The sequence below is a fragment of the Periophthalmus magnuspinnatus genome, chromosome 16 (genome assembly GCF_009829125.3).
Source record: "Periophthalmus magnuspinnatus isolate fPerMag1 chromosome 16, fPerMag1.2.pri, whole genome shotgun sequence".
In the NCBI taxonomy this organism is placed as follows: Eukaryota; Metazoa; Chordata; class Actinopteri; order Gobiiformes; family Gobiidae; genus Periophthalmus; species Periophthalmus magnuspinnatus.
The window spans coordinates 9901389-9929117 of NC_047141.1; the positions used below are offsets into that span (position 1 = coordinate 9901389).

At 38.8% G+C, this 27729-nt stretch overlaps 1 protein-coding gene across 1 annotated transcript; it reads left to right on the forward strand.

Moving 5' to 3' along the window:
- Window positions 1-926: 926 nt before the first annotated feature.
- LOC117384128 (soluble guanylate cyclase 88E-like) lies at window positions 927-27729 on the forward strand. The gene is made up of 17 exons (XM_033981414.1): window positions 927-1061; window positions 2082-2230; window positions 4146-4278; window positions 4444-4618; window positions 6602-6693; window positions 6870-7127; window positions 8029-8173; window positions 9208-9333; window positions 11544-11664; window positions 14658-14787; window positions 16581-16727; window positions 17424-17570; window positions 19904-20060; window positions 23305-23414; window positions 23740-23829; window positions 25108-25223; window positions 27360-27729. Exons 1-17 carry the CDS (start codon window positions 927-929, stop codon window positions 27727-27729), a joined length of 2601 nt encoding a protein of 866 aa, XP_033837305.1.

Consider the following 27729-nt stretch of genomic DNA (forward strand, 5'->3'; position numbering starts at 1 on the left):
ACTATTCACCATAATGAGTTTATAATCACTTTTCACAAGTTTCATAGACCAGAGCAGAGTTTGACTGTCACAGTAAAGCTAACAACAACTAGCATGATAATGTGCACTTTCTGTTTAACAGAAAAATACAATTTTGAACAAATACATGGGAAAAAAATCAGGTACAAGGCCTTCAAAACAATATTGTGTAATTGTTGTCACGGTTATAGAGGTCACAGTTATTATTTGTCTAGACGTACCATTGATTTGAGGTATAATATCTTTTCCTCCTTCCTCCTGTGTGTGTGTGTGTGTGTGTGTGCGCGCGCGGGGGTGTGTGTGTGTGTGTGTGTGTGTGTGTGTGTGTGTGGTATCAACAGCAATTAATTTAGTTTATGCCTAGATTCAATCTGCCTACTTTTACATTCTCTGTACTGTGTAATTATTCATTTGAGGTAGTAATCAGAGTAACTATAGCATTTCAGACTGCTAAAAAAGGATTACTGTTAATCAATATTTACAGAAAGGTATTAAAAGGAAAAAACATGTGTGTCAAATTTAAACTGCAAACTTGTAGTACAAACATGGCCCTGTAAGTGTTGGGCCATGTAACAGTAATCCTTTTTTAGCCGTCTGAAAGGAAAAACACTCATGTGGAGGACATGCTCTCCAGATAGATGGATTTGTCCTTATCACCAAATCAACAAGGAAGTTTTATTTTATTAATTTTTTAATTTAATTTAATTTTTTTTAACTTTAGTTGGAACCTACTCTGTGGGATGAGAGTTACTTTTAGTTACGCCATAACATTATCAGGATTACTACATCATAAAACACAAAATCCCCGCAGACTTCATACATTGTCTTTTGGGAGCTTGTGTTTGCTACCTGTCACAAACATGCTGCACTGGGGTTATTTCTGTCACCTGTTGATGTGACAGTGGAGAATGGGGGGCGATGAAGAGTGGAGGGCACAGAGGGCAGCCCTGTCACGTGCACCTGTTAGCTCTCACCACGGACCAGGTCTGAGAGACTTTCATCACTGCACCGAGCTACGGACAACTCACAACCAAGGACTGCAGGTAAGGGCACTGCTCTGGCTGCATAGGGGCAAGTTGAGTCAGTTTTTGAGTAATTGTTTGGGTAAATTTTGTAGTGTTTGATTTTGTTGTGAATTGGGTTGTTAATTGAATTTTAATTTAGACTGAGGTAAATTTAAGTTATTTCTTACTGTCACTGATATGCTTTGATGCTTTTCATGGGGAGGTCAAGAGTCAATCCTCTGTCAGCAAAAGCATGTGGTTTGAAGGTCAACATTTGACTGAAAATTCAAAATTATGATTACTATTTCGGTTATGTTTTTAGCTCAAAAAGACAATTCTCTAATGAATGCCATTCATGTTTAGGAAATTTACTTTTTTTATTTTTGATATGAACAAATCAAGTTATGTATGGTGGGTGCGGCACGTTCTCATGGAGTGGAGAATTGTACATTTTGATTTTTGGTCATCACAAAGAGGTCTACTTGTTCCATAGATGTGGCTGGTGTCTGAGAAGCTGACTTGAGGTTTCATGAGGTTGTGCGCGCACAGGTAAGTGGCTTATTATGCATAGTCATATACATAAAACTTACAATCTTTTAAAATTCTTTAAAATTCAATTTTAAAATTAATTTCTATAACATTACGGTAGCTGTTTGCTAAGTTTTTTGGAAAGTTTACTCATGGCTAATCAGCTATGTGGTAACTCATGACCACAATAATTTTATTTGAAATCTGTTTCTGAAACTTTTAAACCACTAAGTTATAATAGCATTTTGTTGAATCTTGCATTTTAGATGTTCTTTTTGAACTTGAACAACCGAGTTATGAATATAAGTTACCACTTATGTCTTTGAACTCATAGACTAAAAGTCTATGAGTAAAATTAATGGAAAATTGACTTTCTGGACTTCAAAGTGGACAGGGCTGTTGAGCTCCATTACTAGATGATTGGTGTATTTAGTTAGCTTAGTAATTTTGGTGTTACATTATATTTGTAATCAAGTAAAAACTTTTTTTATTTATCTTGACCAGCTGAATTGAAGTTAAATTGGGCATCAGTGTGGGGGGACCCCTCTGAAGATGTACGGCCTGTATCTGGAAGCAGTGAATGACTACATTAATGAGTCCTACGGAGAGGACGTGTGGAGGCTGATTGAGAACCGAGCCGAGATCCCTCACCTCAAGTTTGTACGGCACCAGATGTACAAGTAAGACGTCCAATATCCACTGTCAGAAAGCACTTAAGATGCAGAACAGGTCAATCCATTAAAGGGAAAACCGCTCGGGTTTTTATCAATTCTGCATTGATTATAGCATGTTAAGAGGATGCATAATGAGCAGATTTGCATTTATCACAGTCAGGGACAGTCTTTTAAAAATATGTATAATTACTGATTTGTGCAACTACAGTATTTACTGAAAGTTGATCACCAGGAATTGTACATTATCTATTTCAAATATTCATTACTATTAGGCATAAGAATTTTGTAACTCATGGCACAATATAGAGAGAAAGTTATGGTAAGTAGTTGAAACCAGACGTTTACCTACACTATATAAAAAGTCATGATTTTTTATTTTTATTTTTTTTTATCACTGTCTGACATCTAATGTGTTTTAAGTCTATTAGGATTACCAACATTATTTCTATTTGCTAAATGTCAGAATAACAAGAGAAGGATTTTTTAAGACATTTTTTTCTTTACTTTCTTCATTTCATTAGTACCATTGCTTTTAAACTGTATGACTTGGGTCAAACATTTTGGATATCCTTCCACAAGCTTCTCACAGTAGTTGGCAGGAATTTTGGCCCATTCCTCTTGACAGAACTGGTGTAACTGAGCCAAGTTTGTAGGCCGCCTTGCCACATGCTTGTTCAGGTCTGCCCATCAATTTTCAATAGGATTGTGATCAAAGCTTTGCGATGGCCATGCCAAAACTTTGACTTTGTTATTCTTAAGCCACTTTGTGAGTGTGTTTGATAGTACGCTTCGAGTCATTGTCCAATTAGAAGACCACAGGATATATCTCCAAAAATTAAGATCTTTGTCTCTGTGTGCAATTTGCAAACCTAATCTGGCTTTTTTATGTTTCTTTTGGAGTAATGGTTTCTTCCTGCAGAGTGCCCTTTCACCCCATGTCGGTACAGTACTTGTTTCACTGTGGATAATGACACACTCTTACCAGCTTCAGCCAGCATGTTCACAAGGTCTTTTGGCTTGTTCATCTTTGGGACACATCACCTGTCTCTTTCCTGAGTGTTATGATGGTGTTATGCGTTATTCCCATGGGATTTATATTTGTATATAATGATTCCCATGGTGTTTATACTATATAATTGTTTGAACAGATGAATGCGGCATCTTCAGGCATCTGGAAATTGCAGCTAAGGATGATCCAGATTTGTGCAAGTCCACTATTCATTTCCTGATATCTTGGCTGATTTCTTTTGACTTTCCCATGATGTTACACAAAGAAGTAGTGTGTTTAAGGTGTGCCTTCAAATACATGCACAAGTGTGTCTCTAATTAACTCAAATATCAATAAACCTAACCAGAAGAACCAGAAACTTCCCAAGATATCATCATCTAAGTTTTCCCAAATTGTTTAAGTGCCTAGTAATCTTACAGTACGTACTTTGAAGAAAGAAATGAAAATGTTGTGTTTTTATTGCTCAAAAATATCTTTAAAAACGTGTATTCTTATTTGAGCTGGGTGCCTCTCCACAGATCTGACCTTTATCTTGCACTGGTAGTGTCTTTTGTTTGTCTCCATGGATATAGATACATTTAATGCCATATTGTGGAACATTCCAGGCAATATTATCTCCATGGATACAAGAAGGTAGCGGACGCTTCACTGGAAAAGTTGATTTAGTAATCAAGATGATGACAATTTATTTTTGGATACAAAAAAACATGTATGAAAAGAGCCAATGCATTTTTTTTTTTTTCTTAGATGGATTCCTGGCACACCACTTGCAAGCATATTTTTAACACATTTATATGTGTTAAAAATATGTAACATGTACTATATTGCTACTATATGTGCCAAGAGATGCAGGTGTTTTTGTTGTTTTTTTTCTGCCCAAGATTTTAATAAGTTGTATGTGATTTTTATCAGTGATAACCTGATATTGCGGTTGGCGAAGGCCGCAGGAGAGGTGCTGGGGAAGACACACGATGAGCTCATGTACGCCTTTGGAGTGTACATGGTCAAGAGGATCGGCAACTACGGATATGAACGCATCCTCAAGGTAAACACACTCATGAAACTATGGGGCAGGCTGTAGATTTGAATAAAGGATATATTCAAGAATCAGAAGGTTTTATATGTACTCTATACTGTAAATCTCTTGCAATACATGCATTTTCTTGTATTACTTTGTACTTTGTTGTCTCTTCCTTCGTGTAATGTCCAGGTGTTGGGGAGGAATGTGCGAGACTTTATCAATGAGCTGGATAACCTGCATGAGTACTTCCGCTTCTCCTTCCCCAAAGTTCAGCCGCCCAGCTTCTGTGTGGAGGAGGAGTGTGAGACCAGCCTCACGCTGCACTACCGAAGTACCCGCAAGGGCTTCACACAGTTCGTCAAAGGTACCTTCAACTGGTGGTTATCTCCTGGCTATTGAATGGGGAAAAGTCCTCAAAATGTTGCCTATAAACATGAAGATTAAACTTTTAAATAGGATAATTCTCCAACTAGCTACTCCTGGCCATGTATTGGCTTAAAATATAAGGAGGGTACTTCATCCCCAGGAGCACTGGAGGATGGGTCCCACAAATTCCCACACGGGGACAATAAAGTATATGATGCATTATAGTTAAAAGCAATAATTAACACCTTAATTCTGTTGCAGCTATTATAAAACATGGAAAGTGGAAAAACATGTTCAATGATAACAACAGCTACCATGTTCTTCCTGGTTCTCAGAAAATAAAATGCACACACAGCAGACTTACTTTGACCTCAGGAGCTGCTTTTGCTCAAATACTGGGAAAGGAATCGGCTTTTAAGTCAAATTATAAACCTAAATATGTAAAACAGTAATTATAGCACACAGTTGTTTGGGATTTCCAATCCCTAAAAAAATGATTATGTTTTCTGTCTCCAATATGGGAAAAAAAAATGTATCTTTTTATACTGTCCCCAGATGTGTGAAAGGTGTCTCTTTCAGTTTTAGAGATTAGAATAACGTCAAACTAACGTAATGCCAGAGACTTCTTACCTGCCACAACTCTTTTCAATATTATACTCAATATCTGTGTAATCCCTCAGTCATCCAGGATCGATCCATAGTAAAATCCAAAGTTAAATCTGTCAGCTGGACAAATCGTTGTAGGAGTGAAGACGTTTTTCTGCTCATCCAAGTCGCTTCTTTAGATCTGGTCAGATTTTGTATGGTGCAACAATGGGAATTGTGCAATGAATGTAATGTGCAATAATGGAAACTGTGAAGTGAGTGGAATGTGCAGTATTTTGGATGGTGCAATAATGGGAACTGTGCGTGAGTGTAATGTGCAATGAGTGGAATGTGCAATATGTGGGATGTGCAATGAGTGGAATGTGCAACTATGGGGCTGTTTAGTTTCTTCAATATATCAGTCATTGCACTCTTCACTACACCAAATGGAGTAGGCCACATTACTTTGTTTATGGCTCAGGGTTTTGTCCTGTGGGTGAACTAGTTTGTTTTAAAGTGTTTGTAGGTTTGTAAGTTTGTAAGTTTTTTCTCGGCTTGTGGCTATCCAAAATGGGCTTTCAATATATCTAAGAGAGCTAAAAACCAGCACAACAGAGAATCGGAACCTAGAAGGAAAGGCGTAACCATTCCTTACACAGCTGGTGTGTTTGAAAAACTTAACAGAATTTTCAGACAGTTTGTGATTCTGATCTATTTCAAACCTACAAACACTTTAAGACAGAAACTGGTTCACCCAAAGGACAAAACCCTGAGCCATAAACAAAGTAATGTAGCCTACAGTGTAGTGAAGAGTGCAGTGAGCGTTACACTGGAGAAACTAAACAGCCACTTCATAAGAGGATGTACCAACACCGCTGTGAGAGCTTCTCTAGCTTCCAGTCCGTTGTATATCTCCATCTCAAAACGACTAATGACTAAGATAGTGAAGTTCAGATCTGAGCCAGAGAAATGGTTTGAGAGGGGAGTTAAAGAAGCTACTTTTGTTAGGAAAGAGACTCCTTCAGGAATGGGGGCCTTAGGCATGACCTATTGCCAATTTATAATTCCATGCTCAGACCCAAAGCAAACAAAGGAAACAAAGAGAACAATAGAGCGAGCCGGTAGGGCCATTAAAGGTTGAATGTAGGCCATTAAGGCTGAAACTGTAAACAATAGCTGTTTACAGTTTGAGTGTAGTTAGCTCCTCCTTTCAGATAGATAAAAGGTAGTGACCAGAACTGAAGAAGCGGCTTGGATGAGCAGCGAAACATCTTGACTCCTACAACATTTTGTCCATTTTAACTTTGGCTTTTATTATTAGACTAAATAAATTGTATTTTTTTTTTTAATTTAAACTATGCAGCCATGTAAATGCTAATCAGAATATCTTTTCTAGGTCAGCTGTCTCAAGTTGGCCGACAGTTCTACAACACAGACATAGAAGTAGAGATCCTCTCCAAAGAGGAAACAGAGAAAATGACCTATGTGGTATGTACTTAGCACAGTGTGATCTATTCAGAAATGTCACTTATGACAACTAATGTATGTGTATTATTATATATTTATATATGTGTGTGTGGGTGTATATATATATATATATATATATATATATATATATATATATATATATATATATATATATACTGCATTATTCTTATGTTCAGGTGTATAAGATGAACTTTGACAACGCTGCCTTCAAACACCGGATGCCTCAGCAGAAGACAGCTCCGAGCTACGAGAAGCTGCCCATGAAGAGGGGCATCTTCTTTGACATGTTCCCCTTCAGCGTGATCTTCAGGAGGGACATGACCATGTATCGCATTGGGGACGGCCTCAAGGAGGTCTTTTCTGACCTGCAGGGCAAAAAGGTCAACGAGGAGTTCACCCTAGTCAGACCCATGCTCGAGTTCAGCTGGGACAATGTAAGTTAGTCAGAAGCAGTAACTGTGGGAATGACTATAGTCACTAAGTTACTATAGGGGCTCTAGAGTTACTGTTAAAGATGTACTTCATTACTTTTCTGGTGGCAGGTCTGTCACATGTTTGTCTTCATGGAGATGTTATTGTTTGCCTGGAATCTTTCACAGTATTTTGACATGTTTCCATTGCACTGTACTGCTTTCCTCAGAATTGTCATGTGATGTCGTGGTGATCTGTCTGGTCAGCTGATTTAAACAGATTTTCGAGCACCCAACTGTAAATCAGGATGAGGGGGCGTACCAACTTTCTCACACTTGGGAAACAGTTCTGAAGAAGTTTGACTGCAGATAGCGCTGTCATCCTGCTGCTCCAGCTAGGAAGACAGCACCAAAATCTGATTTAATCAGATCACCAAACACATGACACTTCAGAGGGAGCCAGCTGAAACATGACACAAAAATGAATTATTTTAAGAAAGATACCTTAAATGCCATACTGTTGACAATTCCAGGCAAAACTATTACACAGTGGAGATAAGTAGGTAACGGAGCCCCCTCCAGAGAAGTTACATGCAACTTTGACAACATTCTTAACATATTCAGGTCACATGTGGTAGGATGAAAGAAGTCGAAGAAGATAGTATGGAAATTTGACATTTGTAATTATTATCATGTTTCTGTATTATTAAGAAATACTAACCATTTTTCCCATTAATAAACTCACTGGGTTAGGCTTACATTACAATGAAATTAAGTAGATGTGTCTTTTTCCCATGAATAATAGTGTAACAACCATGAAAACGCCTTTATTTACCATGCTATTTCCATCCTATATCCATCTATAACTGTGCTGTATTCCTATCAAATATAATGTAATGAAAAATGTTCTCTTTTATGCTTATAGATCTACACTCATCTAAATAATGTGTTTGAGCTGTTGTCCAAAGCTGTGGTAGAGAGTAAACAGAAGGTGAACATCCCCAAACTGAGTAAAGAGGAGCCAGAGGAGAAGGAGGAGAACGAGAAGGCCAAAAGGGAGGAAGAGAGAGGTACTGGTCACATATCATTTACCACTGTATTTGTAGATGAGATGGTTTATGGACTGGATCAAATGGACAGGTGCATGAGCTCAGGTTACAAGCTGACTGGGGAAATGTTTTATATTGCTGTGTATGTAATCGCTCAATCACTCTATCTGTTATTTGTTAAGTCCTTTGAACTAATCCAGTGTGAACTGTCACCTGACTCATGTTAACCAGGATGTGTTGGTTTCAGTATAGTTAGCGTCTCCCGTCAGAGAGCTCTTTAAGCTAGTCCCTTACCAGAGCTGTGCCAGAACTGAAAAAGCTTTCTGGATGAGTGTCTAAACGTCTTCACTCTAAAAACTTTGTCTAGTTGACAGAATTCAATCAACCTAAACATCTAAAGGGTCATCAGGCACATCAGCTTCACCCCCTTGCTCCAACTGAACAGGTTGGAAATCCTTATATTTAAAGGAAGTGTATGTAATCTGTAATCTCACAGTTTTTTGGGTTTTTTTGTGTATAGTCATCTGAACCTGGGTGGTCAGTGCCTTAACCTGCAGATAGAGGACACAAATAAGTTTTTCTCATTCTCAGTATATGCACAGGCCATACCTCATGTGAAAGCTCAGAGCCTCCAGAATTCAGTCACTGAGCTGCACAGGCTGCACTAGCACTGATTCACGATTGGCTGCAGGTGCTGGGGATTAGGTAGTGACAATTCAGATCAGAAAGAGTCCTTTTCCAGTCAAACCAACTGGATTTTGAAACTTTCTGATTGGATAATCGTCTTGAAAACCCAAACACCAAATTATGATATAAACAGCTTGTCTATCATGTCCAGTGTTTACGTAATCAAGAATAAAGAAGAATAAATCAACATTACAGTTGTTACAGTATGATCTATATTTGACTGACATGTTTACCTTATATCTGGAGACATGGTAGAGTCATGTTTGTGGAATTTCAAATCAAAATATTACAGTTGCTTTAAATAATATGGTGACGGCCATATAGCATAAATAAAGTGCAGATGTTTTTTAGCTCTGTGTGCTCTGCAGATTCCAAGGCAGTGGAGGAGATGAAGGGCACAGACCAGGAGTACAGCAGTGCTCTGACCCAGTACAACAGCTCTGCTAACTCTGGAGGAGAGGACATCGAGCTGCTGGCCTTCCAGACAGTCACCGGTCAGAGCTTAAAAAGAGACATATTGTTCTTTTTTGGGGGGGGGGTGTTTAGTATTAAACTATAACATATTTAGTTCATTGTTTTAAATTGTAAGGCTCAAAAATGGTCTAAAACAGCTTATATTATAGAAATGGGACCAGTGACTTTGTGCTAAAAAAGCCTCTCATAGTTGCGTTTCTTACTTGTAAGCAGTAGATTTTCATTCAAGTGGTTTAGCTGTTAAGAAATGGCTATGTGACATTTTCTAAAGCTATAATCACAAGATAGTATAGGGAAGTGGGTGGGGATAGGGGGTCAGTGAAAACTGAATTTTGATTTTTGTATAATATATTCTCTTTAACTAAACTGTACTCTAGTCTAGACTATTGTTGAATGGGGTACATAACGGTTGTGAAATTTGAGTTAGAACCAGATTTGCATAAAAAAAATGGATGCATAACATTTGTCTCTTACTACACCAACACACTACAGGCGAACTACATCATTATGCTATATATTTTATTTTTTACTCTTAAACATCTATATTATGTGTCAAATATGAGCTTGACATTCACAAAAAACTTTTAACTGTTGATAAACATGAGAAAATCGATCAGTGCAGAGAAGCGTCCAGACCAACTGACTTTAGTGTAATATTTACTATATGGTGATTGTGGCAGGTATGATATTTTACATGCTTTAATCTAAAAATAAATGTTATGAAATTTTACAAAAACTATTTAACTTAAAATCCTGCTGAAACAAAAGCTACAACTGGACAGTACTCCTCCTCTGTGTCTCCCTTAGGGTACGATGTGCCCTAGGGTTCTACATTAATGCCGGCCCTCTTCAATCTTTACATGCTTCCCCGGCCACAGTCAAAGCTCTGCAGGACTGTCTCAGCGATGTGCTGACTTGAATGAGCACAAACTTCCTGAATTTTAATAAGGCCCCACGTACATGCCCGCCGTAATTTTACTGTTCAACAAAGAACCAAATAACGTTTACGCTGCTCTAAGCTGTAGAGATGCTGGGAATATGTATTGGAATATGTATTGGAAGACAGTGGTGAGATAGGAAAAGGTGCCTCCGCTCCTTTACGAATAGCCGTGTTGGTACCACATCATAGAATGGGTGGATAGTGACCTTTCTGTGCTGGACAGGTATATGAAAACAGAATGCCCTGGGTTCCGCATCACAGAAGACAAGGACCTAGATATTTTAATGGAAGATGCATAGATTTGACAAAATTGTCAATGAAGTGGACACAACTTCCACTGTAAATGCTAATAGTGTTAGTGATCCTCTTAGAGACAATCATACTTCCACTTCTTAAAAGACAACAAGAAGAACAGGATAGAAAATGTCCATTGAATGTATCTGGCAGGGTCAATGAGGCAAAACCTAGAAAGGCAGTTGATCACATAACCACTGAAGACAGCAAAGACAGCCATGTTTCTGGAATTCCACAAACTTGTCAGTGAACGAGGAGCAGACAACGCTCATAATGAAGAAAGATAAAAAATGTCAGTGTAGAGACATCTGAATCTAAGAGTGAGCCTCCAACCTCTAAAAAGAGGAGCTGAAACAGGAGGATGAAGCAAACTTTAAGATTACAGGCTAGCCTCATCCAGCTAAGAGCTACAATGGCCAATGAGGAGGAACCAGCAAATGTGTCAACTTCTGAACCTGAAGAGAAGCCAAGTGTTACATTATGTTGTGACATCCCTGATGAGCCAGAGTGGTCTTACAGTGTGATATATATATATGATCTTACAGTGTGATATATACAGTATATATATATATATATATATATATATATATATATATATATATATATATATATATATATATATATATATATATATATATATATATATATATATATATATATATACACATACAATATATATATACTGTATATATATATACTATATATATATATATATATATATATATATATATATATATATATATATATATATATATATATATATATATATATATATATATATATATATTTATATATATTTTATTTTTTTTACTTTTGTGAACACCATACAGTTAATCACAATTTATTGTTATTCAAGCATGCAATTAATCGTAATAAAAAAAATGTATCACTGCTCAACTCTAAAATATAGTCAAGCTAGCAGCTAGCATGATTGACGCAGATTCAGTTGATGAATGATGAATTTATTTCACTGACTTCTTTATTTTGTGTGATTAGGTAAGTGCAGTGAGACCATCTTTGAGGACATGCGGGAGCCTCCAAAGAAGCCTCTGCACCTGAAGGGACAAATGAAGTATGTCCCCCAGTGGGACTCTCTCATCTTCCTGGGGACACCCATGTAAGGACACCACTTTAACATGCACAGTAGTATCCCAGACATGAAGCTAGCCCCCACAGCACTTTCCAATGTGGGAAATTATGTGTACCTTCCCTCACCTTAAAGGACAAACATTATGCAATCTTGTAGCTTTAATTCAATTTTAAACATGGTTTTATTCACCTTGGGATTTTTTTCACATTTTCTAACTTAAAATAATGTCTGCATTTGGAAAGCAAACTTTACAAACTACACTAATGAAACATATAGGTGTTGGAGCTCCCTCTGCTGTCAGCCACAGGGATGACAAATGAGAAAATAAAAAAAATAAACCCTTAGGCAACATGGATGCTATGCTAATAGAGCTATGCATTCATTGTACACACAGCTGTATTCACATAACAGTAAATTTTGCATAATATGTATCCTATTACACAAAAGTATACAATCTCTATCAAAATGCCACACGTATAAGAAATTTCAAGATTAATTTTATTCAATGGGGCAGCAGTGATGTTAGGTTAGATTCTTCCACACAGCAGTTTTTTGTTAGCTAGCTCCCAGCAAGCCAGCTAGCACTCTGGAGCAGTTTGTAAGTGATGTTGCTGGCTTTTCTGCTGACCTCTCTGTCACTGTCACACCACACTATCATCCACCACCTGACCATGACTCTTTGGTACTCGCCCTTACAGCTTCTCACGCACCTCCCTCGCCAGACATTTTTACCACAATAAAGTGTGTCTCCCTTTCCATCGTCGCCTTTACATCCAGTGTGGCTCCTGTTGAAAATACACAGTCAATTTCACCACTGACAACGATATTCCATCACTCTGGTCTGACCACATCTCGTGCCATCCTAGGTACTGGCACAACGACATTCGCACACATCATTTATGCATCGGTCACACAACCCACTACAACCTCCTTCCAGCCTTGACTTCCACCAAGGACTTCACAACAAAAGCATCTTAAGACAGCCCTTCCCAATACACGGTCAATCAAAAATAAAAGCCTGCTTCTGCATGAGTTTATAATGGACAATGAACTGGTTCTACTCTGTCTCCTGGCACAAACCACAGCATTACACTGCACCTCACCACCCGGACAACCTTTACATTAACAACCCCCGCTCTGACCGGCAAGGAGGAGGCCTCACTGTCATCTACCATAATAAACTTAGTCTCTGCTCCACCTCCATCCCCGTTACTTCTTCATTTGAATGCTTAGTTTTCTGACTCCTTAGTTCACTTCCTTTTGCCATCATCTTCCACTCCCCCAAAATCTATCCGTCATTCCTCTCAGACTTTACTGACTTTTACACACAGCTTTCTTCCATCTTCCCATTCATTCATGTCATTGGTGATTTTAACATCCACATTGACTGCCCACATTTGAAATCTACAGCAGATTTCCTGGACATTTTTAACTGCCTCAATCTCACCCAACATGTCAGCTCACCCACACACACCCATGGACACATTCTCGATCCTGTCTGTTCCTCAGACTCAGTCCCTGTCCACACCCTCGCACTAACTGACCTCTCCATCTCTGATCATCTGGCTGTCACCTTGGACATACTAATTCCCACCATAACTCCCAAACTAACCTGTTCAATAAGCTTCCACGATCTCAAATCTCTCTGTCCTACCTCTCTCACTTCCTCTGTATCAACCTTTCTATCAAGCTCCTCCTTCTCTACAAACCCAACCACCTCAGAATTTGTTGACCACTACAACTACTCCCTCTCCTCCTGCCTTGATCTACTTGTCCCCATAAAAGAACAACAACAAAAAAAACAGTCTCTTTCGCCACATCTGCCTCATGGGACACCCCAGAACTCAACTGTCTCAAAAGGAATCGCAGTCCGCTCGAGCAACCCCATAGCAAATAAGATCTACTTTCTTTCTCTCAGATTAGACTCTTTGGACCCAGGACACAGGGTCAAAAGTCTTGGATATGTGTGTCTCAGTTAACATTAGGTGCTTACTAACTGTAGGTGGTCAGTTCAAATCTTGCTTGATGATCTGTTGTTGACATTTCATCCACTGATTTAATTATTTATGGATTTACTGATATTTACAGATTTTTACTGACTTTTATTTGTTTATCTATTTCTGTGTTTGTTTGTTTTATAGGGACAATGCATATTAATGATCTGTAATTACAGCGTACATATGCCATTACTGCAAAGATGCTAATTTCAGTTGTATAAAATTATATTAAATACTCATGAAGTTAATGAAGCACTGTATAAATGTATAAATTTTAATTCAATTTAACATCAGTCTCCTCACAGGTCTTAAAGGGCCCATATTACACTATTTTCTAACCTATGTTATAATGTTGTTTCCTCATCAAAAACATTCCTGGAATTGTTTCATTCACACATGTTTAACACACAAACCTTGGATATTTACTTGGACTCCTCCAATTGAGGCAGGAGTTCAAGTAAATACAAGTAAAGACCCGGGCCTGGATGAGCAGAAGAAAATGGATGAATGGATGAACCCTGTATATTTAGGCTCAGTTCTTCTCTCAAGCAGAAAACACTCTACCTTGTGTCATGCAGTAATACAGGAAGTGCTCTACTGTGTTTTTAAATTCCATACACCTTCACTAGAATCATTTGGATAATTACAGCCCTGGAATTGCAAATCTCTATTGAACAAATGGTAAAAGGTAGGAAGCAATGCATTTTGAGCTTTGGAGATGTAAACAGACTAATAATAAAAGATTACTCAAACATGTGTGAATGAAACAAAACACAAATCCAGGTATATTTTGATGATATTCTAACATGCTTGAAGCTCACGAGAATCAGTTGTGTGTAATATAGGACCTTTAACAAAATTGCTGCGTTAACCAACAGAAAGTTTTCAAATCAAATAACGAAACCGTCATTGGTCAGTAACAGACAAGCAGATTAACCAACATTGCCAGGAAACAACCTAATGGATAACTGTCCCAGAACGTCCTTCTTGTTCAGCTTTTTCCATGTTTTCTTTGTGTTTTAGTATTGAGACGGTGGAGGACATGATAAAGATGGGCGTTTATGTGAATGACCTGAACCTGCACGACTCCAGCAGAGAGCTCATTCTGGCCGGAACTCAGCAGTCGGCCGAGCTGCAGCTGGCTCTTGATCAGGTAAACACTAATAGGGCTGTGGCTCCATTATAATGCATTATACAGACTGTTCCAAGTACTAATGGATACCTTAGCCAGGGAATTTCACATTTTATAACTTCAAAATAATGTTAATGACTGTGGGGAAAATGGAAAATTGTTAAATTGTTAGGAAACATGATAAAGATGCACAGGAAGTGTGTTATCTGCTGTTAAGAGTGGAGACTGCAATGAAACTAGTATCAGAACAAGATACTCATTTGAGCAGGTATCGATACTAGTCACATTCACAGGACAGAAAGGAAAGATACTACTACACTACGATTTGACATTGAAAGTGTGATGAAAGGAGGCACTATACCATACCTGCTAGCACTGATGGTTGAAGAAATACAGCATAGTGAAGGCAATTTGAGTGATTAAACCCAGAATACACGCTACTGCAATACTTTACTAAAATAGGAGTCTGGTCACCTAGTGCATCTCCCCGAGTTCAGATGGGCATGATTGACAGGTGGATTAGCCAGTCAGGGACACGATGCATGATCTGTCCATATCAAAACAAATATTGCCGCTTACAGTAAAAAAGAAAGTTAAAAAAAATCACAGAGGCCTGATTTCTAATTTTTACTCTGTTTTTGTTTTAAATGATGGGTGACCAATGAGCTGCTTTGTTTCACCTGCATAACTTAAATAAACAGATCTGATTACATGTTTGGAGTTTAGCTCGGGACGCAATTGCAACCAGACTAATGTCCCTTTGTATTAAAAAAATCCAGTTATATGATTCTGGACTAGTTAAACAATGTAAGCAGCACATTGAACCAAACGATACCTTAGCTAAAAACTGACATTTTTTCTATCCTTAGAAATTAGGACTGAGCTGCTTTCACTTGTTTCCATGCATCTACAGAAGCTAGGATATCCGTTTCTTTTTACATTGGGATCATTGTGGATAAGTAATTTGATAGGAGTTAATTGAATACGGGATTAAAACTATGCTAAACTGATCCACACCATCCCACACCGACTTGTACCTGATGTTTTAAAGTATATATACATATATTGAGCAAAAATTATGTTGTCCCAGTACATATATATTCTATAAGCAGCTCTTGAGGTCAAATTAAGTCCACTGTGTGCTGTCTGCATCTCATTATAAACCGTTTTATTGCCCGATAATCAGGAAGTGCACTGATAGCGTGCTACTTGCTGTTAAATTTACCATGATGCTGTTAAATGTGCTTATAAACTTACTGTGGAGAATAATTAGGATGCCCGGAATTCATAAGATCAGTGAGGAATAACTTTGGACCACTGCAAACCATTTAAAAAGAACAAATTCTGTTTTTCAAGTTTTTCTGACAGTAAATATCCGATACAGTACCTTTAAATAACAAGTACAAGTCAAGTGTCTGGGGTATACACAGTGCAGCAGTGTAAGCTCTATATAAAATAGTGCATCCAGGCGAGGCCAAGGTAAAAGTAGTTTTTTTTCAGCCAAGCAGCAGAGATTAGGAGGATTAGACCCGCCATTCAGGCACTGTTCAGCCTTAACCTCAGTGTACCTGTAAATGTCTGTATTTTATTTCTCTTAGGAGCAAGGGAGAAGAGCTGCCAAAAAGTGTACACAAGAAAAAGTAGCACTGTATAGAAATGATAGAACTTAAGTTAAAGTAAAAAGTATTAATGACAAATATAAGTCTTAGTATTGTAGTGTACTATATGTTGAACCACCACACACTAAACGCATTCAAGTATCCACTCAAAATACAAAATCGTATTAATCTCTTTTCCCTCGCTGCCCGATTTAGGAGCAGCAAAAGTACGCCCAGCTGCAAGAGATTATCAAGAAGCTGGACGAGGAGAAGAAAAGGGGCGACTCCCTGCTGTACGCCATGATCCCCAAAGCTGTGGCCGACCGCCTGCGGAAGGGCATCACAGCGCTGGAGACATGCCAGGTACCATCCCTCTGCACGGGCACCATGGAGTCTTGATTGGGTATGGGGGTTCACGTGGGTTGTTAGGGTGCCTTGTGTGTGTATGGATATGGACTCTGCTGTTGGAGGAGGGCTCACTGACGTCTAATCAGAGGTACGCCAGCTTGAGTCCTAAACATTATCAATTTTCGACCAATCGGGACCTATCGGGACGTTCAAACTAATACTCCAAACTGATTGGTCGAAGCTTCACAACAGTAGAACAAGCTGAAAAATCAAACCTTTGTTAAATCCAGTTGACAGCAAAGCACAAATGTTTCCCATCCACAAATGCACAAAGCTCTTCCCTCTGCATCTTTTTCAAAAGCAAAAAACAGGCTGAAGTATGTTTGTCAGTTTCGACATGTTTGTTTCAGTTAGTTTTGGAGCTTCATCTTTGTTTTTCGCCCAAACCATAATGCAGAGTGTGAGTGGACCAGTCTTTGGCTCACCAGTAGCCCATTTGTGAAGTCAAAAATATCGCTAGAATTCATCTTGCTGCAAAAGATTAGACTAGAGGAACACCCCTGGCTGATGTTCTGACCTTCACGCAGCACTATCTATGTATCTATCTATCAATCTGTCTATCAAGCTCTCTATCCCACACCCTGGTTGGAACACGCAGCTGTAATCAATTCACTTTCACTCTGAGCCCTTTCCTCTTCGGTCCTTCCCCAGGTGTTCCCGGACGTGACCATCTTGTTCAGCGACGTGGTCAAGTTCAATGAGATCTGCATCCACATCACGCCTATGCAGGTGGTGGACATGCTCAACGAGATCTACATCGTCTTTGACACCCTGAGCGAAAAACACAACGTATACAAGGTCAGGCTTCTAACAGCTAAACATACCGCTACAGCCACAAAGCACCAGACAAACACTTCTATGCATATTTATGGACCCACAAAGATGCTAGCTGATAGTGGAAAATTACATATCGCCTAAGACTCCCCTGGGACCCGGTAAGAACAGGAATAAAGCAGGCAGTAATGGAGCATGGGACAGATAAAATTGCGGCAATATAAAAACGACATGGAAAATAATGCATTGTAAAAAGCCTATATGTAAAAAGGGTTGTGTAAAAGATAGTTTTATGGGTTTAAAATATGCACACAGTGACAAGTATATTCATAGCAAAATGCTAACAGATGCAGAATACCTTTGTTACTGGCCAAGTCCTGCAGTGTTTAAATGCAGATGTTATGATATCTGCCAAGGTTATAACAGTAGTGTTTTGTTTAAAAAAATGTTTATGTGATGGTGTTTAGCATTTTGGAGCAAACTACAGTATTCATTTTTGGTTGGAAGATTGGGACCAATGTTCAGACTGGTTTAAAAGGGAAAACAGATTGTGGTAAAGTTACAGAAGACAATAACATCTATATTGCAGCAGTATGCCAGTTTATTTTTATGTCAATGCAGATGTAGCTAAAGATGGCTGGATTAAGTAGAATGAATATTATCATTCATTGCACCCATGTTAACTTTTCGGAAAAATGACATTGTGTGCCCATTTCTCATAAGACTTAAAGCATTAGGCAAACTTTTCCAAATAATACACATTAGTTGGCCAAGGACAAAAATGATATCTTCCCTGTTAAAGGTTAATCTGCAAACAAATAATCAATAACATACACACCTAGATAGTAATTTGACATGTTGTTAACTACAAATCGCAATATTGCTTTTAAACTAATATAAATAGGTCCAGTGACTTCCTGTTTGAAATTGCAGAACTAATAAGCCCCACTACTTCATAACAGAATTTCACTACAGCAGCAGCAGATTTTTTATTTTTTTTTATATAATCACAAGTAAGTACAGAACTGGGGGCAGAGATAGGGGTTAGGTCAACCTGAAATTTTCTGAGCACTCAAAACTCCAATGAAGGACAAAACAAGACTACTAACATTCATAAATCAAAATACAACAAAATTAATGATGAAGGAAAACAGTTGTAACATGGTTCAAAGCTTATAAAAATCAAGTTTACATCATCTGTATTTATTAACTTAATTATTATACTATTAGATATATTATTATGTTTAGAAGGGCGGGTTTGGTGCTCCTTCCATCAATAGACAGTACATTCAGAGACACTCCTTACTGATCTCAGCTCCCCCTTGTGAGAAGTATGTGACAAAATGAAGGGAAAAACACCCTTGACACCAACTCATACTTAAAAGTTGCAGTAAGTTAAGGCAGGTAGCTCACTTGGAAAAAAACATTTGTTCAGTAACTCGCCGGTAAGTCTCTGCTAATGCAAATTGTGTATTGTCTGTGTACACTGATGTGTGTGTGTGCTTTTGTAAAAGTGTGAATGGGTGCTTAATTCAAAGTGCTTTTTCTGTCTAGTATAGAAAGTACAATAAAAAGTTTAACCTTTTCTACGGTCCTTTAAATTTTAAAGTGTTATCCAGAGGAGCATATGCAGTAATACCTGCACTATATTCTAGTGCCTGAAGTCCAAGACATTTGCTCTGGTTAGACTAAATGCAAAGAAGATAGAAACTAAATGCACAGTATGTGATGTGTGAATGAAAGACATTTTTGAATCTATATTACCAGTCAAAAGTTTGGACCCACCCTCTCATTTAATGTTTTTCTTTTCTTTATGTTAACTACTTTGTACATTTTAGTTACATACATGTCAAATATATGATGCAAGATGACTAAATATGTTTTTATATTTTATATTCAAATCGTCAAAGTATCTTACCTTTCCTTTGTTGACAGTGCTGCAAACTCTTGTCCTTCTCTCAATGAGCTTCTTGATGAAGTCTCTTGAAATGGTTTTCACTTCACAGGTGTGACTTGTCAGGGTCAAGAAATGCCAAAAGTTTTTGTTTACTACATTCCACGTGTTCATTCATAGTTTGGATGCCTTCAGTGAGAATCTATAATGTAAAATGGAAATCAAGAAGTAAAGTAAATGAAAAAGCATGTCCAAACTTTTGACTGATAGTGTAAACGGTGCACCACGAACAGTACGGTGGCATGTTTTTCTAAAGATGTTTGAGCAATATGATGCTAGATAAAATTAGAGCAATAGTGTGAAGCATTCCAGACAAAATAACAGTGTAGATTAGCAAGTACCAGCCCCAACAGAAAAGGTACACAGTGGATCTTTAAGAATCTAACCTAGTATCCATGCTTAGGTTGAGACAATCCGTGATGCCTACATGGTGGTGGCGGGCGTTCCCAATAAGACCACGTTCCACGCCCACCACATCTGTGACATGGCTCTGGACATGCTCAGCTCCATCGACCATCTCAAGGACCCCTCCACCGGGGACAACATCCAGATCCGAGTGGGTACGTACTTCTCTAGTGCTTTATACCCAACTAGACATGGAAATTTATTTCTTCTTTTATATAAAAAAAAAAAAAAAAACTCTTGATATATTAGGCTGAATTTCACACCAAGGAGATTTCTACTCCGAACTGGTCTGACATTTTGGTGCCATGCTACAAACAACTCTCAGCATGTATCTTTCGTCTGTGAAAATAATGCATCGCAGATAAAAGCTTCACTTTAGCCTCACTTAAATCCACACATAAGTGCCTTCCTCTTTGACCAATCGCTTTAATAATCCAGTTTGTTCTGTCCATTTATGTGATGCCATGTGCTCATGACGCATTCAGGACTATAGTTTATCGATAATTATGATGGTCCAACGTCCTTTTAACTAGTCTATTTATAAAAGTCCACTCCATGCAGTTTTGCCACTGACGTCTCCTGCTCTTGAAGAAAGGTATTGGTACATTTAGTCACTGTTGCCCTGACTCAGTGGTGGGTCTGGGAAGGCTGAATTGGTGAGATAAGCCTTTAAACCAAGGATGTCCAAACTTTTTTCAAAGAGGGACAGATTGAAGAAGACTGAAGATTGGTGGTCAATATAATGGATCATTCAGATGCACCCATTTTACACCCATACCTTTAATTGTGTGGGCAGCACGGTGGCTGAGTGGCAACACTCATGCCTCACAGCAAGAATATTTGGTTCGATCCCCAGGTCGCCCAGGCCTTTCTGTGTGGAGTTTTGCATGTTTCTCCCCATGTCTGGATGGGTTTCCTCCGGGTACTCCGGTTTTCCCCATCAACCAAAACATGAACGCCCTTCGAGACAACTGTTGTTGTGATTTTGGGCGTTACAAAAATAAAATGAATTGAATTGAATACATCTTGGAACATAAATTTTAGGTATCTATCAAAATGGAAATAAAAAGTACTTAAATTTGTAAAAAGTACTGCGTGCGATGAATTGAGTCAGTTCAGTAGAAGGTCTGGGGGCTAATAAAAATTGTTTCTGGGCCGCATTTGAACCCTGGGCCATAGTTTGGATACCTCTGCTTTTATTTTTTTAAATTTTTTTGCCAGACATGTCACCTGCGGCGATATTTAGTTGCTATGTAAACACAAACAAAGTCAGCCCAAAGTATAAGTATTACCTAAGTTTGATTTTAAACTGTCTCTGTTATAAGTCCATAAAAATAAGGTATGAAAAGACCCTTGATAGATCCAGTTTGCCGCTGACTGCCCCGATGTCCAGATAATTGTGCTAACTACCCAGCGTGACCTCCGCTTAACCATGTGTGACCCTGATTGGCTAATCCACCTGACAATCACACTCATCTGAACCTGGGGAGATTCACCAGTGTCTCACATCTTCATAAAGTGTTGGAGAAGTGTGTATACTGGATCCCAGGCAACCAATTATTGGTATTGACAGAAAAATCCCACTTTGGACCACCTCTATATTCCAGTGTGTATTGGTCCACGGTCAGGTCAACTCCATATCACTGCGTCCAAACTGACCGGCTTTAGAATCCCGATCCCTGTGCTCCGAACACTTTATCCACTCGCTCCCACTGTAAGGTTAAAGTCTGTGATGTAATCCACTTCTCCTCCAGGTGAGAGCGGAAATTATGAAACCTCTTCAACAGAGCCATAAAATATACAAGGCCAAAGCCGTGGCTCATTTTTAGTGCGAGTTAAGCCCAGCAGTTAGGAGTGGGTAAGTGCAGTTGGTTCTCATAAAAGAGACATTGTCAGAGGCTTAGGTGCCTGTATTTGAAGGATTTTCGGCTCAGAGCTATTTAGTTCTATGCCAAGACACAATAGGCTGTAATACAATGAAGTGTGTTAAGGTTAAGTAAGAAATGGGGTTGTACTCGGTAGTCTTGCTGCAAAGACGTTTAAATCACCGTCATAATAAAACAGAATAGAATTTGAACATAATAGTTAATCAGATTTAGAGGTCCCAAATGAAGCCCCAATCATCTTATTAAAGTACTAACTAAATTACAGTTATGATAGTTATATTTGTAATCAATAAAGTACTTCATGAATGGATAGACAGATTTTTCCACAAAGATCCCCTTCATAATACACTCTTTACAAGGAAAAAAGTATACACAATAACTTAAAAGACACATAGCAAAAGAAAAGTGGCGTCTTTAGTTTTGGTCAGATTACTCGTGGACACTGCCTTATCTATCTAAAGGGAAGAGCTAACTTCACTGAAACACACATATTGTTTATTGTTTCTGTTTCTAGGTTAGGTCTATTGAACTACACTAAGTGTGAACTGTGCCTGAGTCGTGTTTTGGATAATCGTTCATGCCCCTAATGGCTGCTCTCACACCTATTACCACACTGGCTAGCACTGTTTTTTTCCTTGTTTTAATTTAAGTCTGAAGATGAAGTTATAAATAGGAGATAAATGATGTCTAAGTCCCCATTTCCTGTTCAAAGATGAATTATCTTTCCTAACCATGATTGTCTTAACAGAGTTAACACACAAATAGGTGTATAAAGTCATTTTCACACATGTGAGTGGCTCTGTGGAGCATCCACAGTGCACACTAGATTTAGTTCTGTTTACTCTACTTTTGGATTGGCTTTGTTCACACACACTGCGCTTCTTACACCCCAGACAAGCACCATGAGTAATGTGAGTGTCCATCAGCTGATCACTGAACTTATTTCCATGACATTATGTTTCAAGTGGACAGAGCCCCGTGAATACACTTGCTCACTTCCCCTACACGCAGCAGTCTTTTCTTTCACCTGTGGGTAAATACACCATGAGGACTGCACGCACTGGTCACGGAGGAGAAGAAGGTTTTTGAACGACACACAGACAGACCCAGGCTCATCTGTGGAGACAGAGGCTGGAGGAGAAACCACTCTATAGAGCTCACAAAAGTACATTTAAAAAACTGCATGTTGCATATAATGACGCACTTTGTATTTTACTGAAAGTTCCTCAGTGGTGTGCTACTTTAGATTAATGTTCCCACATTGAACACTGTAACCAGAAACTTTGCACAGAATTATGAAGTGCCTTGAAGTGAAATTAGTGTTTTAATAATGCCTGAGCAGAGCAGATACACCTCTGGACTCTGGAGGCCCTGGAGGATGTACTTATATGGACTGTAGAATTTGAATACGGTTTGTTGTTATCATTTGTGGTCTGTTTTTAAAAATTTCAATATAGACCCCCTGGAATCTGAAATAAAGCTTGACTAGAGTGCTGTTGGTGGTTTGTCATAGGGATCCACTCGGGGATGGTGGTGGCTGGTGTGGTGGGGCTGAAGATGCCGCGTTACTGCCTGTTTGGAGATACAGTCAACACAGCCTCGCGGATGGAGAGCAATGGAGTGGTGATTACACTCCACTGCACCATATAAAGCCCCCCGCTAACACTTTCATCATTAGCATAGAATAAGATGTGCCGCTAGTGCCTTTTGCTTAATGCTACATGCTAATCACATCATTTGTTTTTCATTACATTCAGTAATAGAAGTTTAATGTTTTGTTCACAGTCCATTCTCAGCTAATTGAAATGGACATGGTTTTCCCAGATTCAATTTATCCAGAATGCAAAGCCATGGAAGCCTAGCCCTTTAGTGAATAATAAACGGGGTGATTTGGTGTGGTTTTTGATGAGTTAGCCTGAGTTGCTGTTTTGGATTTGTGTGTGAACAGGGCATGCAGATCCACATCAGTCAGACCACCAAAGACCACCTGGAGCACGAGCCGTACATTATCGAGGAGAGGGGTAAAATATTTGTCAAGGTGAGCGGTCACATTAAAGGTGCTGTACCTGATTTTTACTGCCTTAAAACGTGAAAAACACAACTACTATCTTAAATGGTTGCAGTGGTCCTTGCTATTCCCCCGCTTACCTTATTCACTCTAATGAGTCTAAGCGAGTTTTGGCCTCACGGTAATGCTAACAACAACTAACATGCTAACGTTTTCCTCCCATAATAGTTTAATTTGGCCTGTTAAAGTTTCATTTGCACTTTCATAGTCTAATTTACCCCATCATAGTCTAAATGTAAATTTCCTCATATGCGTAATTTAATGTAATATGCCGTAGTTTCATATAGACCCTCATTACATAATATAACCCGTCTCTATTTCCCTAAACCGTAATCTACCCTGCAACCATTTAATTAGTCCTGCTGAGGTCTATTTTGCAGCACCATAGTTTATCTGATCTATGTAAACATAAACTTATTGATAGTTGTAATTAATCCTGTTTAGGTCTATTATAGCCCACAACAGTCTATATTATCTCAATATAACTCAATATAATAATTATATATATAATATAATTCAATTCAATTTTCTTTATATAGCACATTTAAATACAACTTAAGCTACCCAAAGTGCTTCAGACAGTCTACAAAGTCTACAAAAAAAACAAAAAAACAAATATACAGTTGTCCCTCACTATATAGCGGTTCACCTTTCGCGGTTTCACTGTTTTGTGGCTTTTTTAAGTGCAAATTTACATGCTTTTTTTTAGAGCGTATGAAGTACATTGTGTTCTGCGTCCTGACTGGCTAAGGGGCTATAGACCATTGTCCATCGGTCTCCTCCGTGCCGTGTCTCCTGTACAGTACAGAATACGTTCAGTCAAATTGACATAAATGTTTGATCACAGTGTGACTCTGAAGTGCTGTATGTTTGCAAGTTTTCTCCCCGACAAAACCCAGAATGTCGATGAAACGTTCTGCACCGACAAAGGCGCCTACGAAGGCTTGAACTTTGAGAGTGTTTAAACAAGAGAGAAATGTGAGAAAATGTGAATGCCTTTGTGAGAAAAAGTGTATAAAGTGTGTGGTGAGGGGTAAAAACTAAAGTTGACCCCCGCGATAAATGAGGGACCACTGTATAGATAATACAATACATACGCAAAGAACAATAAAACAGTAAAACAGCAATAAAACACTAAGATATCATGTCTAGCTAGAATTAAATACCAGGGAGAAGAGGTGGGTTTTCAGTCTAGTCTTAAAATGTGTTGAAGACTGGGACGATCAATTGTTTTGTATGCTACGACAGGGCAAAGGCTACATGAAGACATACTGGCTGAAGGGGAAGAAGGACCTGTCATTTAAGACGCCTGCCGAGCTCCGCTACAGCAGTGAGCAGAAGGAGGAGGACCTGAGCTCCACCGGGTGAGTCATACAAGCAGACAGTAGTCTACAAGTGCTGCTAGCAAATAACCAACAGGTTGTGTTCTGTGCCCGGGGGACTGGGGTAGACTCATGGCACCCCCTGGTGGTGTTTATGGAGCAGTGCTTATTGTGCCCTCAGCCCCAGACCATTTACTACTGAGTAAAGATGTGACTTTTAAGTTGAATTGGCGCGCAGTACAAATCAGTCAGTTTAAAGTACGTTAAAGAAGTTTTGCTCAACATATTTTTTCTTTAAAGTAGAGAAGAGCACTTTGTAACTTTTCTAGTGGTAGATCCAAAGTACGGCATTAAAGTGATCCATCTTTCATCTATTCAATTACATTTATTTTGCTAAACAAACATCATACCAAATGCCAATATTTATGTTCTAACTACAGCTGCAAGATTAAAATAAACAAAATCGAAATTGCAATTAATACATGCAACCTCTCAGTCCACAAACAAGACATTGAACAAGGACATAAGAATAAAAAAAAAACCCAAGGTAAAAATGATAAGGCAACAGGTTTAGCTAAAAACAGTGGCATTTAAATTATACTATATTGAAAAAAAACATGCCTGAATTTCCCAGTCTATTTGTATATAAAGCCCAATGCCACACATCTATAAAACATGAGACACCAGCAGTGGAGACGGCCAACCTGCAGCGTGGACTTAAAGCTGTCCTCGGCCTGAAGCATCTTGGATTAAATGTTAGCTGTCAACAACAGGCCCCATTCTAGAGGCACTCCACACTGTCAGCATCGCTCCGACAATGGTTTGCACTGCCAACGCGTCCATCCCATCAAGGAGAGGGCCCTCGGATGCCCTTAAGTCCCATCCCATTTAGACAGCACTGTTTGTTTCTGCCGGCTGACAGCTGATGTCCACAGCCCGTCCTGATGAGTGTGCTGCTAACAGAGCCAAGGAGAAAAGGGGTGCAAACATTGATGAGTTCACAAATAAGAAGTTTGTTTTCTGGAAGGTTATAATAGACTTTGGCAGGGTTAGTCACTGCTATGAATAAATCGGCTACTCTTCATAATAAGTATGCAATTTTAACCATGTTTTTCAGCAAAATATGCCTTGCTCCAGGACAGATATATGTCAGTTGCATGTTGTCTCCATCTATTTAGAAATATAGTAATAAGGAAAATTCAAATCTGTCAACTGGACAAAAAGTTGTTTTTCCAGCAATCTGACCAGAACTGAAGAAGCGGCTTGGACGAGCAGCGAAATGTCTTCACTCCAACAACTTTTTGTCCAGTTGACAGAATTTTTCTTTTACTATGGATCAGACCTGGACGACTGAAGGATTACACAGACATCTGTTATGGCTAAAGAAAGCCATAACACATCTATTTAGAAAGCATTTTATTCTTCAATATTCAGGAAGTGCACAATAGCGTTGTTAGTGAGTAGTAGTAAATGTTGTTAACTGTCATGGCAAAACTCCACACTGGTCTCTGAGAGAGAATTGAAATGCACTTTTAAGACTTCAGAATGGACAAATAGTATATTGAGATTGATTGATGCCTAGTAACTACTTAATCAATACCCTAATTTTATTTAATTCATTAAATAGTTACCAAATCTGAAGCGTTCTTAATGAACTGTTAATCAGCTATTTGTGTGGTTAAATTAACTATAGTGAAGGCGTTGTTATTATTAAGTGTAACCATTTATTCCACTGTAAGACAGTATAGAGTAGAAATGATTATTTTTGTACACAGTATAGACTTTTGTTGGAATATGTCTACATGTATCATAATATGCAGATTGGTAGCTAAAGAAAAGTTTAATCTCTACAACACTGAAAAGTAATAACTCATCAAAGCACTAACAAATAACACCAAATGCAGTGTTTCCCATCACATAAATTGTACAATTAATAGTTTTTGCTTTGAGTATTACCATAGACATATCAAAGTTATTGTATCGTTTTCAAAAGGAACAAATGGAGCCAAAAATATTTTTAAAAAATCGAATAGTCTGAGAAGAATTGTGGCAAATAATTACTTGGAAATCGACTTTACCATAACGCAGGCGGAAATGTCGTCACTTTAAGCCGGCGAGTTTAGTCGTAGTAAACTGAAATCACTATTGTGTGGTGTGTGTGTGTGTGTATTGTGCTAGCTCTACCAGCACCAATGCCAAGCGCATGGCCTCTAACATTCACATCACCAGCAGTGAGGAGCAAGCAGAAGGCAAGCCCAGCCCCAGCGACATGCCCATGGATGCGCTCTCACCACCAGAGGGCGCCAACGAGCAGCGCACCTTGTCCGCCGAACCCCCAGAGAAGGAGAAGGGAGCCAAAAAGACTAAAAACAACAAGGGGGGAAAGCAGGAAGCGCCAGAGGGTAACGCTGCGACCGAGACAACGCCCCCTGCTGACGGCTTGGAGATTCCCGGGCCGTTGATCAACAACAAGAGGAATAGTTTTAGGGAGTACACCAAGCTGCCCACAAACCTGCCCATGCGTAGCACCTCCTGTGTGATTCTGTGA

Bases quoted from the DNA above. Each gene is read 5' to 3' on its own strand.
- LOC117384128 (XM_033981414.1), top strand. From the start codon at position 927: ATGGGGGGCGATGAAGAGTGGAGGGCACAGAGGGCAGCCCTGTCACGT. The intron at 6,694-6,869 runs GTATGTACTTAG...TCTTATGTTCAG, and splicing joins CAGAGAAAATGACCTATGTG to GTGTATAAGATGAACTTTGA. The intron at 16,728-17,423 runs GTACCATCCCTC...GTCCTTCCCCAG, and splicing joins CAGCGCTGGAGACATGCCAG to GTGTTCCCGGACGTGACCAT.